The 15,505-nt window shown below is 35.7% G+C and overlaps 1 protein-coding gene and 1 long non-coding RNA gene across 2 annotated transcripts in view; one reads left to right on the forward strand and one right to left on the reverse strand.

Moving 5' to 3' along the window:
• LOC145722716 (uncharacterized) overlaps positions 1–15,505 on the forward strand; it is a 70,570-nt gene that overhangs the window by 47,432 nt on the left and 7,633 nt on the right. The gene's annotated exons all lie outside the window — the stretch shown is intronic.
• MAP3K1 (mitogen-activated protein kinase kinase kinase 1) overlaps positions 1–15,505 on the reverse strand; it is a 75,760-nt gene that overhangs the window by 7,227 nt on the left and 53,028 nt on the right. Inside the window, exons 7-16 of the mRNA XM_081826847.1 lie at positions 12,752–12,873; positions 12,072–12,153; positions 11,779–11,962; positions 9,574–9,852; positions 5,856–5,977; positions 4,210–4,301; positions 3,553–3,742; positions 1,959–3,240; positions 1,439–1,591; positions 534–696 (exon numbers count right to left, since the gene is read on the reverse strand). Coding sequence (XP_081682973.1) covers positions 534–696; positions 1,439–1,591; positions 1,959–3,240; positions 3,553–3,742; positions 4,210–4,301; positions 5,856–5,977; positions 9,574–9,852; positions 11,779–11,962; positions 12,072–12,153; positions 12,752–12,873 — 2,669 coding nt within the window. The remainder of the gene's footprint in view (positions 1–533; positions 697–1,438; positions 1,592–1,958; positions 3,241–3,552; positions 3,743–4,209; positions 4,302–5,855; positions 5,978–9,573; positions 9,853–11,778; positions 11,963–12,071; positions 12,154–12,751; positions 12,874–15,505) is intronic.

Here is a 15,505-nt window from a genome sequence, read left to right on the forward strand (position 1 = left end):
CAGCACTCACCATAGCACATACCCTCCCCAGTGTCCATCACCCAGCCACCCCATCCCTCCCACCCCCCCTCCACTCCAGCAACCCTCAGTTTGTTTCCTGAGATTAAGAGTCTCTTATGGTTATCTCCCTCTCCAGTTTCGTCTTGTTTCATTTTTCCCTCCCTTCCCCTATGATCCTGTCTTGTTTCTCAAATTCCTCATATCAGTGAGATCATATGATACCGAGACAATGAATGAATATCTTATTTATATTTAAATGTAAGACAAAATGGGCAACCCAACCCTCTTGGCTCCCCTCTGTCTTTGGGAGCTTTGTACTATTGCTCAATAAACTTTGCTTTGCTGCCCACCAATCAGTCAGTATAAGACAAAAAAAAGTATTTCCGGTTCGTATTATGTTAGGGATGATTTGCTTTTAGAAAAACAACTACTTATTAAAAATAAGTCTTTATTAAACTGTTTTTCCTAAATTTAGTATCAGCCAGAAAGTTCAATTCATGTACTATTACTGGCGATTTAAAACAGGAACATACCTGCCATCCATTCGATGAAGAGATTATAATTGCTCTTCTCACATGTGGCTCCCAACATCCTAATGATGTTCGGATGATTCAAATGGCTCATCATTCTGATCTCTTCTCTTAATGCTTCCACTACTTCTTCTTGCTCAGAAGATGTATTTCTGACATATGTCACCTGTTTCAATAACCATGTTTACAAAGTTTTGAATTCTGATGAATTATTCTATTTACAAACTTCACTAACAATCTGATCTAAAATGGACAAATTCAGATCAGTTTATAGATTAACAGGAGTTGGCATTTATGCTCATGGATACAATGTAGATACTTTATAAAAAACCAAGTCAAGCTCTTAGAAAAGAGAGTCTAGCTTAAGAAGCAGTGAAATATCAGAAAAAGGGAAAAAACTGGGATGTTGCCAATCCTCCAAAACTGTTTAAAGATAGAATGAGAAAAGCCTATTCACTGAAGAACCAACATCATTTAAAAATGAAAGCTTTATTATTTTATCTTGATAAGCATGCTCAATATAAAAAGTCAACTACAGAGATCCCAAGATGCTGCTGCACTGGTAACACTGCTAAAAGGAGTAGGAAACCCTAACTCTTGTTTATAAAAAGCACAGACCCAAACCAGAAACAACCTCTATGAGTCCCATTGTGATGCTGCATCTTAAAATAATCATGCTTCAAGACTATACTTTCAGGGGTCATTTCTACAGTTCATTAAAATAATCATGCTTCAGCTTTTCATTAGAATTCATGATGCTTCTGGTGCTTCAGCAGTATTTACTTTGAAATTCAGGTTTCTGAAAAGAACTACAGTGTACACACACAGGGACATATCCTTTATTTTTCTTATTTGCTCATGCTTCGTTTTTATAATTTAAGTCATTTATGTGCTCCCTAGATATTTACCTGTTTAACAGCCATTAAAGTTCCAGTTCCCACATCTTGAGCCTGGTAACAGGAAGAAAATGCTCCAAGGCCTATCTGCTGACCTTTCAGCCATTCAGTGTCTTCTCTGTAAGGCTGTTTTGCTTTGGTATGTCCTGGTAGAGTTTCTGGTGTCTACGTATTAAATGAAAGCAATCTTTTTACTGTTAAGTTACAAGAGGAAGAGTTTGTGAAATTAGTCTGGCAAAATATTATTCTTGTTCGGCCTGGCTTCCCAAACCACCTATAAAGTTGACCTCTGAAGGGACTGTGTTGGTGACCAATGTCAAATGCAGAAGTGATCACCATTACAGAAGCAACCAGAAATGCCTTTGAAATAGGCAAGTAGTGTTTGTGGTCAAGCAACGACACAAAACTGTTGTATAATTCTATGTGAAAAACTGCTTCTCACGATTAACTCAGTGAAAAGCATCATTTCTGAGTTAGATTTCTTTCAGCTTGGTCCAAGGAAACTCTCTAATCTCTTCAAGACTATACTTACATCCTGTTGAATAATGATGATGTCTTCTCCATTTTCAACTTGTAGTTGAGGAACTACAGGGAGGGCATCCTGAGACGCTGACATTGCCATGGCAATTGCTAAAGCTGCTTCTTCTTCAGCTTCCATCTTTTCTTTGCATTTCTGATTATGATTCACATCATCTTTGTAGGTATCATCATTTTCATCCTTTTCAGGAGAGAGCACAGCAACTTCTGACTTAAAAGTTACTGTTGTGTCACTTGAAGGCATAGATGCTTCAAGAAGGTCCTCAATACTGGAGTTGAGCTCTGCATTGACATCTAATCTGCATTTCTCTTCTACTGGGGTGAACACTGTCTCATCACTGGGTATGACAGCATTACTGCTATTGCTGCTGCTGCCAAAGCTGTCATCACATTTGGCAGGACTGTTCAGATCAAGTGTCATGCTATTCTTTGAGGCATCTCCCTGTTTACTTGTATTACCTGGGGTAGGTCGAGATGGCTTTGGCCTGTGTATATTACTAGAGGGCAGGGGTCTTGACTGAGTAAAGATGGGGGAAAGTTTATCTGAGTCTCTGTTTTCAGAACAGTTTCTCTGGAACTGTAGAGAAAATTTGCGCTGTGTTTGAGGAGATGCAGAAGGTATTTTGCAGGGAATGAATCCCTGAGGTCTATGCTTAGAGACATCTGTTCCAGTACCAGTTGGTGCAGAGGGGGCAGATGAAGAAGGAGTTGACAAGGGTGGAAACATTAATGGGGAATGATGAGATAAAGGAGAAGTGTTCAAACACTGACTGTGGGGTCTGCCTTTTGTTTGAACCATTGGCTTTGGTTGCTCCATTGTTGTTGAACTGGGAAGTCCTACTGAAATGCTGCCCAGTCTGTCAGTAATGTCCTCTGAATTGGCGCTCAGTTTTGTAGCACGCAGTCCTTTTCCAGTTTTCTCTAAATGGTCTGTGCACTCAGGGGAGCTGTTCTCTCTGGTTTCTGGATAGCTGGTAGGGACAGACACCTGCGAAAAGCTGTCATGTCGACCATCCGAAGTGTCTCCAACGCCCAGTTGAATGGCCTCAGCAATTTCCACCTCATCTGCAATAGCCATCAAACGACGACGCATCCTGGCAAAATGAGTGGAACTGGAAACATTCAGCATTTCTAATAGTTTTGAAAATACGTGGGGTACTGCAGTAACCATTCTTGCAGAACTCAAATATATCCTTCGGGAGAGTTTACCAACCATTGAGTGGGAATTATCAATGGACTGCAAAGCAAAGGTTAAGAGGGACAGCAGCTTTTTATACCTGAAAGAAAAAAAAAACACATTCAATTACTAGACAAGTCAAAATTACTGCAAAATATATGCAAATTAAAAAAGGTACTAATTTACAACTTACACATTTAAAAAAATAATTTCAGAACAAAGGATCTATAAATTTTTAATTAAGTAGCCTAGACTTGAGGTTTTTATATCAATCAAAGATTAAGGTATTAGTGACCTATATATGCTCTGTAATTTCTGAGTCTTTCATGAATCTAAAATGTGTCCTTCTTAGGGGAGTGGGGATGGAGTAGAAAGGAAGAACAAAGTAATATATTTGCAGAAGAAAAATTACCTGACTTCAACAGGCTCAGCTTGTGAAACATCAGTACTGACAATATGAGGGTAAAATTCAGCAGGAAATTCCAACAGCAGTCTGTCTATAAGACAAAGGCGGCCAAGAAGTTCTTGCCAGTTGTTTGATTCAGTTTGGTTTCCAAGAATACAACTTAAGACATAATCAACACCACCAATACCAATGGATCCTATGAAAAGGAAAGCAAAAATAATTGAAAAACAGTGATATTAAAATCTAAAAACATGATCAAAATAGCATAATGCCAAGAATAATACTCTAATTATATTCATTTTAAGAATTTCTTAGGGGTTGCGCCTGGGTGGCTCAGTCCGGTTAAATGGCCAACTCTTGATTTTGGTTCAGATCATCATCTCAGAGTCCTGGCATTGAGCCCTGAGTCTGGCTCTGTGCTCAGCAGGGAGTCTGCTCCCTCTCTCTCTGCCCCTTCCCCTGTGCGGTCTCTCTCAGATAAATAAATCTTTTAAAAAAGAAAGAATTTCTTAGATTAATTCATATTTCTAATGTTAGCTGACTCAATCAATTTACACAATTATTCCAAACTCCCGTTTACAACTGCCCTATCAGAGATTACGGGATTAGACAGTCGGCGAAGGAAAATGGTAAGACGTGCTATATTAAGTAAAAAGTTATTACCAGCTTTAAGTATTTCTCTGCCAACTGCCAACTCTCCTGCTTGGCCTTTGCATAATTCCAGCAGTGTTGATATAGACAGTTGACTTGTACGACTAAAAATGAAAGAAGCAACGTCAGACTTGGATCTTAGATAAAATACACATTAAAAGGACAATAGTAATGTAATGCTATGTGAAAAGGTGGGGAAAAAAACTTCCACAAGTGTTTGCTTTTCCACCACTAAAATCACATTAACAATGTCCCTACAAATAATAATATTCATTATTTAAGGTCTAATTTCATAAGTTTTACCTCATTTGTATTAAGCACAGAACTTTTACTACTGGCTCTTAGAGAGCAAATACTGATTTAAATAGCAAACCAGATAAAAGGCGTATTTTGATTATTTCATTAAAATAAAAAAGAAGACTCGTTTTGATTTCTGAATTTTCAGTAAGACTCTCTTGCTTTAAAAATTAAACCTTCCCATCCAAAACTTTATATTCTCTTATATAGTCTGAGTGAGTTCCAAATACCTTAAAATCTCTTTACTGTATTTTTTTTATAATGTTCTGTCATTGAAGGGACCAGGTAAACAACCTAATTTTAGTATTCGGGAAAGCACACAACACAACAAATGCCACAAAAGCAATGAAGTTATCAGAAAAATTACTCTAATCCTGAAAAACTGTAATTTATTTACTATGCATTTTGCAAATTATTTGTTAATTTGCCTCATGTTGTTCAGGTATTATAGTATTCTAAGCAACGAGACAAACTCTAATACTTTCTATCCATAGGCTTATGTAGAGAAAACAATGGAGGCACAAGGCAGACTTCATGAAATGACAAACAAGTCAAATCTAAGCACCTAGTTTTTGAGACCATACAAAACTACAAACTACATCATGTGACTTAGGAAGACAAAAGTTGGGCTGAGCGAGCTCCAAATGGGTATAATGGCTGAGGCACAACAAGGGAGATTCAGTGTACCCCCCCCCCCCCCCGCCCCCAGAGAAGGGTGGGACGGGAAGAGGGAGAATGCCCAATGACCTTTGGCGCCAGCTGTACTCATTAAAGGAGCAGTAAGCGAACCAGTGGTCTCATAAAAGCACAGTTTATTTTTTACTATGATTGTGCCTCACTTCTCTACTTATCCTTACCCCTCCAATTAGCATTACTCTTGTTCCTTGTCAGTTTTTAAGGATATTGCAGGGCTATACGGAATTTGTTGCTGTGGGTTTTTTTTTAGCATAAACTGTCATAGAGTAAAATTCCATTACACAGCAAATATGGAATTGTTTGTTTTTTTAAGCAGATGCAATGATTTTATTGGTTCCTATCCCATGTAACTCATTCTCTAAAATGAGATTATGTATATAACACCTATTGTTCTTTCAACTGGAGTTGAGATTAAGAATATTACTTTAAGATAAAATCAATCACAACACAATATGGTTATCCATGCAGTTTGTTAGCCTGTCATTAGTCCTTCTCCCTAGTGTTTAACAGCTTTAAGTGTTACATTTTAATTTCAAATCTCATATTAGAAAACAATATTCAAAGCCTCATTTAATAAATATGTATCAAATACTCACCAGGTGTGAGGCTTGTTGCTAGGCTTTTAATATAAGAGGGTTTGAAGCAGTTCATCAATAGGGCCTTACCTATTGGCATCTGCACACTTGACTAGGATGGTGTCTACAACTGGCCGGAGAAGTCTCTGCAGTTTGATTCTTTCTGCCAAACTATGGCAAGGTGTATATACTAGCATGGCTCTCAACGTTTTCTGGGAGGAAGAAACTGAAGGTCAGCTTAATTGCATCTGAAAAGCATCAAAGACCCTGGCATAATCTGAGGCGATTTAATAAAATAAATAATGATAGGAAAGGATTATAACCCATAAATAAATAATCCATGAATCCATACTGATAAAATAAATGAATAAATAAACAGATGGGGTACAAAGAAACTCTCTGAACTATTTCTGCAATTTTTGAAGTATGAATTTCAAAATGAGAAGTTAAAAAAGAGCTTTCAATGCCAAAGATGGAATAATATGAGCAACAAATTAAATGATGATAGTACTGGATGGATTTTAATCCATAGATGAAAATAAATACCCATCAGCCTATATTGGTATAAATTTAAAAACTTAAGAAATACATCAATGGGGAGAGAAGAGACAGTTCCTCTTGATAGAAGAATTCCAATTAATTAATATAGAAGGAATGAGGGAAACAGAAAATCACCATTAGAGCACCATAATAATAAGGTCTAATTCCATAATTTCGTAAGTTTTACATCATTTGTGTGAAGCACAGAACTTTTACTACTGGCTCTTAGAGAACAAATACTGATTTAAATAGCAAACCAGATAAAAGGCGTATTTTGATTATTTCATTAAAATAAAAAAGAAGACTCGTTTTGATTTCCGAATTTTCAGTAAGACTCTCTTGCTTTAAAAATAAAACCTTCCCATCCAAAATTTTATATTCTCTTATATAGTCTGAGTGAGTTCCAAATACCTTAAAATCTCTTTACTGTATTTTTTTTATAATGTTCTGTCATTGAAGGGACCAGGTAGACAACCTAATTTTAGTATTCGGGAAAGCACACAACACAACAAATGCCACAAAAGCAATGAAGTTATCAGAAAAATATGTACTCTAATCCTGAAAAACTAATTTATTTACTATGCATTTTGCAAATTATTTGTTAATTTGCCTAATGTTCAGGTATTATAAATAGTATTCTATCTAAGCAACAAGACAAACTCTAATACTTTCAATCCATAGGCAAATCCACTGACAAATGCTAAAATCAGTGGGCAAAATTCTTAAGAGAAACAGGATCAAAGTATCTCCTCCAAGATATTTATTAATAGTAATTTACAGCAAGAAACCCAACAGACATCACCTTAACCAAATGATGAAAGACAGCATCACCAATAATAAGACACACCAACATCATGTACCCCTTGATACAATGCACTAAGAATAGCAACATCACCTCTCATATTCTTATGAAAAATGCATAAACTCAATCAAATCATGAGAAAATATGAGATAAACCCAAAATGAGGGACATTCTTCAAAATAAGTGGCCAGCACACTTCAAAAATGTCAAGATGTATCCAAGACAAGGAAAGACTGAGGAACTGTCACAGATGGGAAGACATTAAGGGAGCACAGTAACTAAATGCAATGTGAGTTTCTGGACTGGCTCCTAAAACAGAAAAAAGACATTAATGGAAAAACTGGTAAAAACTGAGTAAGGTCTGTGGCTTAGCCGTAAAGGACACTGTTGCAACAATTGGGGATATCTGATTATGGATTTCATAAGTACATAATAATATTGTTATTAATGCTAAATTTCCTGAGTCTGCTGATTGCACTGTGGTTATGCAGAAGAATGTATTTGTTCTTAAAAGATACGCGCGAAAATATTTGAGCTGAAATGTCATGTGATGCCTGCAAATAACTCTCAAATGGTTCAGCAAATGAGGGAGGGGAGGGGAAAACAGGAAAGACAAAAGGGAAGGGAGAAAGAATGCAGAGCTTTAAGGGAAGGAGCCATTTCTGCTTCCACTGTGCATGGCACACTAATTATAGAGGAGTCAGAATATAGTATGATTCTCAGAGTCTCTTCACTTCACAGCTCACAAACCACATGGCAAACCATGTGAACTTAAGAAACAACCAGAAAGTAAGGCCGTACATTGAACAACCAAGTATGCCTGAAGGTTTGTGTTGGAAAATAATAAGAAAAAGAGGTAAAAAGGTGGGCCAAGAACATTGGTCTTTACAGTATGCTGGTCCCTGGATATTCTACATAAAAAAACAGACCATGGTAAGATAGATTTGGGAAATAATGCATTCTACTTCTTGCTCTTAAAAATTCCTAATGTACATTAGCTTACTGAAGGTTCCTAGAAGCCATGCAGTGAACAGACCCACTTAACTCGTGTAATTCATTGCGCGTCAATTTTAACTGAACACAGAACTCTTTCTTCAGGGGAGGTTTTCATAATCCTGCCAAACTGTCATGAAATATGCTTTTGGAAATGCTGCTAAAGCAACGGAATCATCTTAAGGGTTTCTAACCTAGGGAATAATCAAAGTGGTCTTTAAGGAATACTGATGGCTACTATATAGTCAATGTTCTTACAATGTGCCAGACATTATGGCTAGAGGTTTTACACAATCTCATTTCAAACCTAAGTGGTAACATTTTCATTATTTTATATGTGAGGAAGCTGAAATTTAATGAGTCCTAAAGTCACACTGCCGGCAAATGAAGAACCAGAATTTGAATCAAGGTCTCTATAATCTTGACCTTATGTTCAGATTGCCTAGGCTAGTCCCAGTTTAACTAGCAGATTATTCAAGTACCCCAGTTAGGATGATAAATTATGAAAGCACTCAGTTCTGACTCCAAATTCATGTTCATAACCGTCAGGCTGTATTACCTCTCAAAAAGAAGATTCACAGGGCATAGTTGTTATAGGATGGATTAGAAAAAGACTGAGTGGAAGCAGAGAGATTAATGAGTTTTAAAAACGAACTAGGTAAGAATTATTCTAAAGCAGTGGTTGTGAACTGGGCAATTTTGACCCTCAGGGGACACTAAGCAATGCCTGGAGGCATTCTTGGTTGTCATGAAGGGGGTGGGAGGGAGAAGAGAGGTTTGCTACTGGTATCTAGCGGGTAGCGGCCAGGGATGCTACTAAAACATCCTACAGTGCACGAGACAGCGTAATTATCTGGCTCAATGTCAATAGTGCTGAGGTTGAGAAACCCTGTTTTAAAGATATGTATACTCAGAATGGAGAAAGTCAAATTAGCCTCCAAAATTACAAATTAACCTCCTCATTCCATCCCACTCATGAAAGACAACTTCTAATAGCTTCGACTAGAAAAACAACTCAGTCATCTGTGTCATGGAACCCTCCTCTGTGAAAAGGATCCTGAATTTCCATACAACAATGTTTATTAATAACCAGTTCTCCTTAATGTCTAATATCAAATTTTTAAAAAATCAAAGTAATTATGATCACTTGCTATCCCATAAAGCATTTTTAATTTGATCATGTGTAAGGTGGAAGGAAAATTTAAAGATATGAACAGCAAGACATGGCTATTTTAGGGGAGAAAAGTAAACAGTATATAAGAAAACTTGAATAGATTAAAACAAGTAAAATCCAAATGAAGAGAATAAATGGAAAACTGCAATTTCTTGGGATTATGGAATAAAGATTTGGATTTTCCAAAATTAAATCAGGTAAAGTAGTTTCACTGGATCTTAAGAGTGGTATCTACAAGCTCTAAACAAAACAAAAAAACCCCACCCATAATGCTTTGGTTACATAATAAAGCTACTTACTAAAGCAGCAACGTACACTTTGTAGACAGGGTCAGCACAGACCATTGACAAAACGTTGCAGCATGCCTCTACCACGTCTCCTGAGATACTGGTCTGGGAAGACCCACTGCTGGCTCCAGCACTCGGGCTGCTTCTACCGTTGCTCCCAGAATTTCCAGTGCTCTCCCCATTTGCCAATAGCAGAGCCCCACTAACATCGTGGGAAAGACGCCTGAGAGCCATCTCTCTTACATTCCAGTTTCTAGAAAATAAGCAGCCAACGAGTTCCATTCCAAATACCTATAGTCAAACAAACAATGAATTCAATGTGGAGAAAAACTAATGAACCTCAAGTATTTGAATATAAGCATGATTTTTGATTACTAAAGGAAAATTGTGGACATTTCTTAAATCTTCACCAATCTACACAGTTTCTGGCCACTTAATCAGAAGGAGGAATTTTATATTCAAGTTTAACTGCTAATTATCCAAACCCTTTTACATTTATTAGCTCAAATAAAATTAAGAGTGAACTCCATTAAGTAATTAGATGGATATGTATATGATTCTGTACTCCTATACTTACAACAAAAAAAATCTGTGAAGAACCCCAACTTTATATTTGTATTAAGGTAGTTAAACAGAGAAAAAAACTGAAGCAAGATAAAGCCAAACCAAAAAAGGCACTAGAGTGTCCAAGAGATACAGAGTATTTCTCCTATAGATGACAGTGGTAAGTCAAAAACTTTTACTGTGATTTTTGTCTTGTAGAAAAAGGTTAAAGAAAAAAAAAACCCTCAACAAAATAGATGGAACTATAATGAAGGGAGTGGAAAAATCTAAAGAAAAAAGAAAAAAACTCATGTTCAAATCAAATCACCATGCCTGCAAAGCCCTAGAGTCTACCTAAATAAAGGAAAGGGTACATGGTTTTGACATTATGGGCCAATTAGGTAAAAGTAAACTTAAAACCTAAGATAACTTATCATATGAAAAATTTCTAAATTTTAGAGATGAATAAACACAATTTTAGGGCAAATAAATGATGATTTACTTAAATGTGTTCTGTTACAAGGTGACAGTAAAGGAGAATAAATCAACTAGAATATAGTCAACTTATTATATGCCTGGCACATAGTGTTAAAGAGCATACCATGGATTAAGTCTTAATTCTGTCTTATGTCATATTCTTAGTAAAAAACTAGGAGTAGATAGCATAGCCCAGCCTAAAGCTTAAGCAAAACCGACTACACCACTGCCCTGAAAGAATGCGTCCAATAGCTCCTAAGTATCGAGAGTTCTCTTGAGGACTCATGAAGGGCCAGGTGAGGGCCTATGTTCAATACCACTAATGAACCAGATAAAAGAAATAAAGTATGTTTATTAAGTTTGCAAATTTTATTAGATTCATGATAGGTTACTTACATGCTGAGAAAAGAGAATTCAAAAGCTGCAGGACTATAATAATCATAAAAAGAAAAAGGAAATCCTAATGACACACAAGTTGAATGAGTTGGTGTGTCTGTTTACAAATTTAATAGTATTAAACAGAATTTAACAGATTACTGAAAACATTTTACTTCACTACTGTCTACTGGAGACGTTGTTTAGTTTGGGATTCTACATTTTAAAAACATAATAGACTTAGCAGACAATGACAAAGAAAATCACTAGACTCCAACCAACCAACCAATAGAAATTCCAATTTACTGAGGAAGAAAAAACATTTCATCAGAAGAGAAAGTAAAAACGGAAACTGCCCTTTCAAATAAAAATGGCTAATATAAGGTAAAAGCCATATATTTTTTTTCCCTTATTCATCCACTCAGCAATTATTAAGCACCTACTATATATGCCATGAGGATACAGAAAAGAGAAATTGAGTTTAAATGGTGATAAATAAGAAAAATGAGAGAATTCTTGGTAGAAATGGGATTAAACACTTGAACAAGTTAGCACTGATGAAGGAGTCTAGTGTCTATCCTTAGATAATCCTGATGTCTGATGGTTCAGAGCTCTTTCTAGAGATGGGAGGTGAGACTCCAACAATTTTTGAAGTTTAAACTCTATAATAAGCAGCAGAGTGTTAACACCAGCGGTGAAATTTTCAATCGAATTATCAGTCATGATGGAGGGAAGCAAATTATAATATAAACAACTGGGAGATAACTACATTAATTGGTCTATAAAGGTTTATTTGAGAAGCGAAGAATAAGAACTACTTACCTGAATCCATGGCTCAGCTAAATCTTTGTAAGCAGGAGGAATCTGCTGAGTTCCATAATGAGTAAGGTTAAAATTGCTCTCCTGACTCCTTCGTTGTGACCCAGCCAAAGGCTGCTGCTGTATGGTTTGCTGCTGTGCAGCTCGCAGGGAAGAAGGGGAATCCACAGGGCTTGACAGCTCATGGCTAAATGAAATATTAACAAAAGCGTGTTAAAAGATTTAAATAACACTTTGAGAACATTTTTATCTTTTATTAAACATATCCAAATCATTAATTCAAAATTCAAAATTACCTGTAGAAATCATGAGATCTCCACTTAGACCTACAAAGGGGACATATTAAAGGTTCTCTATTTCTTCTACATTCTTCTGCCCCTGAAAAATTAAAGGAAAAAAACTTAAAAAAAATATAAATGCTTAACATTAAGTAGTTGTATATAATAATTGCTGCTAATGGCTAGTATAGGTTTATATCAAAGGAACCTCAAAAAATAATTTGATGTATTTACCTAGAAGCAAGCAAACACAGGAGGTAAAATTATTCTGATGCATGTACCTTTTGCAAATGCTATTTTTCTTACAACATGTATTTTGCTAACTGTTTTTTAAAACATTCTGCCCACTTGATCACCTGGTAATGTCATTCCAAAACTTGCTTTCATGTTACCCTGTCATGCCTGCCCAGGTCTTCTTCTACCTCCTCACCTCCACGTACACCTTCCAGACCAGAATTATGTTTTTAATTCTGTGCATGCCTTCCATTACTACATGTATCACACTATATTACATTTCTTTGCTCACAAAGCTCAACTCCTAACAAATCCTAAACTCCAATTCGTTGAAAACTTTACGTAAGGGCCTAGATATACTTCTTTTCTTCTCCCCGCAAAAGTCAGGTTAAAATCCTAAATAATATAGTTGACTCCTAGAGTAACTGTGCTGAGGAAGCACAGGGAGAAAAAGAGCCACATACAGATTGACATGCAGTGGTGATGCAGCTTGTTCCTGCAGCCATCTTCACACACGGTAAGACTCTCTTCATCAAGCATGCCCAACAAGCAAATAGGACACATCTGTTCCTCCTCATCTTTTATACTATGAGGAAGGGGAAAGGAAAGCATTAAATGCTAAAGAATATAATACAGAATTAACACCATAGCTAAAAACAATTTTGGATTCTTTACAATATGAAAAAACTGATGAGAAAGTCTTGTTAGGAGCATCTTCTGTGGAACTGTTTGAGAAATATTTATTTCTCCTATTACTATACCGTAATTTTAAATAAGATTCACACCACTAGTATTTATAGAGTGTGGGTATGTGTTAACCTTTCCTTGCTATGAATACAATTCAATATACGAACTACAATCTTAGAGACCGATGTAGCCCCTCAATTCTGCTGTTGTACCTTTTGAACAAACTGCTGTAAGGTTTGACTATATACAAACATGTGATATGCCAATAGTTTCAAGATTTCAATTACTGGAAAGGACTTAAGAGCTCATCTATCTAGGTAAGTTTGAAAGCCCATCACAGGCACTTTTTGCGGGTCCATAAACTGATCCAACTTTCCTAGAAACTAAGCTAGAAACATATGTCACATTGTTAATAAGCAAAACCTTTCAACTAGACTTCTAGGAATACATCATAAGGAAACAGACAAAATAATAAACGTGTGTGTGTATGTATATAAAAGAATGTTCACTGCAGTATTGTTTAGCATAAAGAAAAAAAATCAACCAAATGAACATCAAAGAAGGTTAAAAAAAATAGTACACCACACACTGTGAAGCTTTTAAAAAGGATCTAAGACATTCATAAATGACAAAGACATCTACAATATACTATATGGTGAAAAAAAAAAGCATGACAGAATTCTAATTTGTATAGAATGATTCCAATTTATGGCAATATTGCAACTTTATTGTGTATATTTGAAATACTCTTAATACACAAAGTGCTTTTAAAAATCAGTAAGAAAAATACTAGTAATTCAATAGTAAAATGGGCAAAGAAGATAAAAAGGCAATTGAAATGAAAAATACCAATAGTCAGTTAAGTATGAAAAATGAAGTATAAAGTGCATATTAATGAAACCATATTTTTTTTTTAATAATCTGATTGACACAAATTGTATAGGTTGGTAACATCTGGCCTTGATATTGGCATAGGAAAACAAGTTCTCATATATACTGCTGGTGGGAGTAAAAACTGAAATTTTTTGAAAGGAAAGTGCTAGTATTTCTTAAATTACTTAATGTACATATACATGACCTAAAAAACCTATTTTCTAGGATGCTATCCTACAGAGTTATTTGGAATATATAAACAAAGAAATTTAATAGGCAAAAAATTAGGTGTACTGAATGTCCATTAATTATGGCAATGGCAAAATAAATTGTGGCGTATCTACATAATCTTATACAGCCATGAAAAGAAAGTAGTGTGTATTTTTGTACTGACTCAGGAAAATGGTCCTGGTATCTAAAGTTAAAAAAAATATATAACAAGTTTCAGATCAAAATATAATGAGAGAAGTACTGAGGAGTGTGTGTGTGTGTGTCTGTATAAAAAAACAGTGCAGGGTAGAGTTTTATTTCCTTTATTTAATTTTTAAAAGCTATTAAACTATTAACAATAGTTATTTTGTATGCAGCCCAGACTGGAGAGAGCGGTTTTGTTTTATATTTTATAAATTTTTGTTGAACCTTCATGATGTTACGAGTGGCTTTTAAAAATCAGTAACCGTATTTCCATTACAATATAAAGACTAGGTTCTGAGATGTTAAATAAGCTGCCAGAGACATAAAATCAGTTTGTGGTAGGCTTTAATTTGAGGAGAATATCTCATAATCTACCTACCCCAACAAATTAAGAGTCTCTACTAAGTTTAGGCTTTTCTCTGGGCCTAAAATTACTCTTCTACAACCTTAAGCTATATAATTCCTGAAAAACAGGTCTGAATGACTGACAGCAAAGTAACAGTTTGCTTAAAAAACTTTCATAAAAGCTGAACAAACAGGTCCAGCAGTCATGATGCATGATTCCTGAGGTGAAGGCACACACACTAGTAGTCTCTTTCCCTCCTGATTATCTGCCCCTTCTCTTTATCTCTTTTCATAATTATGGAGCTATGTGGAGTGGGGAAGTGCTGTCAAAATATGCATATGGTTAATGATAAAAATTAACAGAACCATGGCAGAAATGATTTGTACAACAGTCTGTAATAAAAATATTAATGGCAGAGATGATCCCAGGTCAAGTAACTTTAAAATTACACCAAAAATAGCTTAGAAGAAAAAATAAAATTCCACAATTTAGTCCAGTTGCAAGTACAACTTATTACTCAAATGCTTTTCTGACTTCAGCATCCATTTATTGTTGGACATGAATTGTTTCTGTATTTTCACATTTTAAGAAACCAGTAGAAACATTTTTGTACCCACTTCTTTTACATTTCACATTTTCTTTTTAGCACAGTTTTTTCAGAAGTAAAGTCACTTGAGTAGAGAGCAGGTATTAGCATACTACAAGGGGATCAAATTAGCCTGTTCCAGCTTTTGTAAATAAAGTTTTACTGGAACACAGCCATACCCATTCATTCACTTATCCTCTATGGCTATTTCTGCTACAGGGGCAGAGATGAGTAGTTCTGACAGAGACCTGATGAACCTTAAAGCCCAAAGTATAAAAAAGTCACCCATAATAATGTCATCTATTAATAACC

This window comes from Leptonychotes weddellii, chromosome 7 (genome assembly GCF_054177405.1).
Source record: "Leptonychotes weddellii isolate Sample4059 chromosome 7, ASM5417740v2, whole genome shotgun sequence".
Taxonomy (NCBI): domain Eukaryota; kingdom Metazoa; phylum Chordata; class Mammalia; order Carnivora; family Phocidae; genus Leptonychotes; species Leptonychotes weddellii.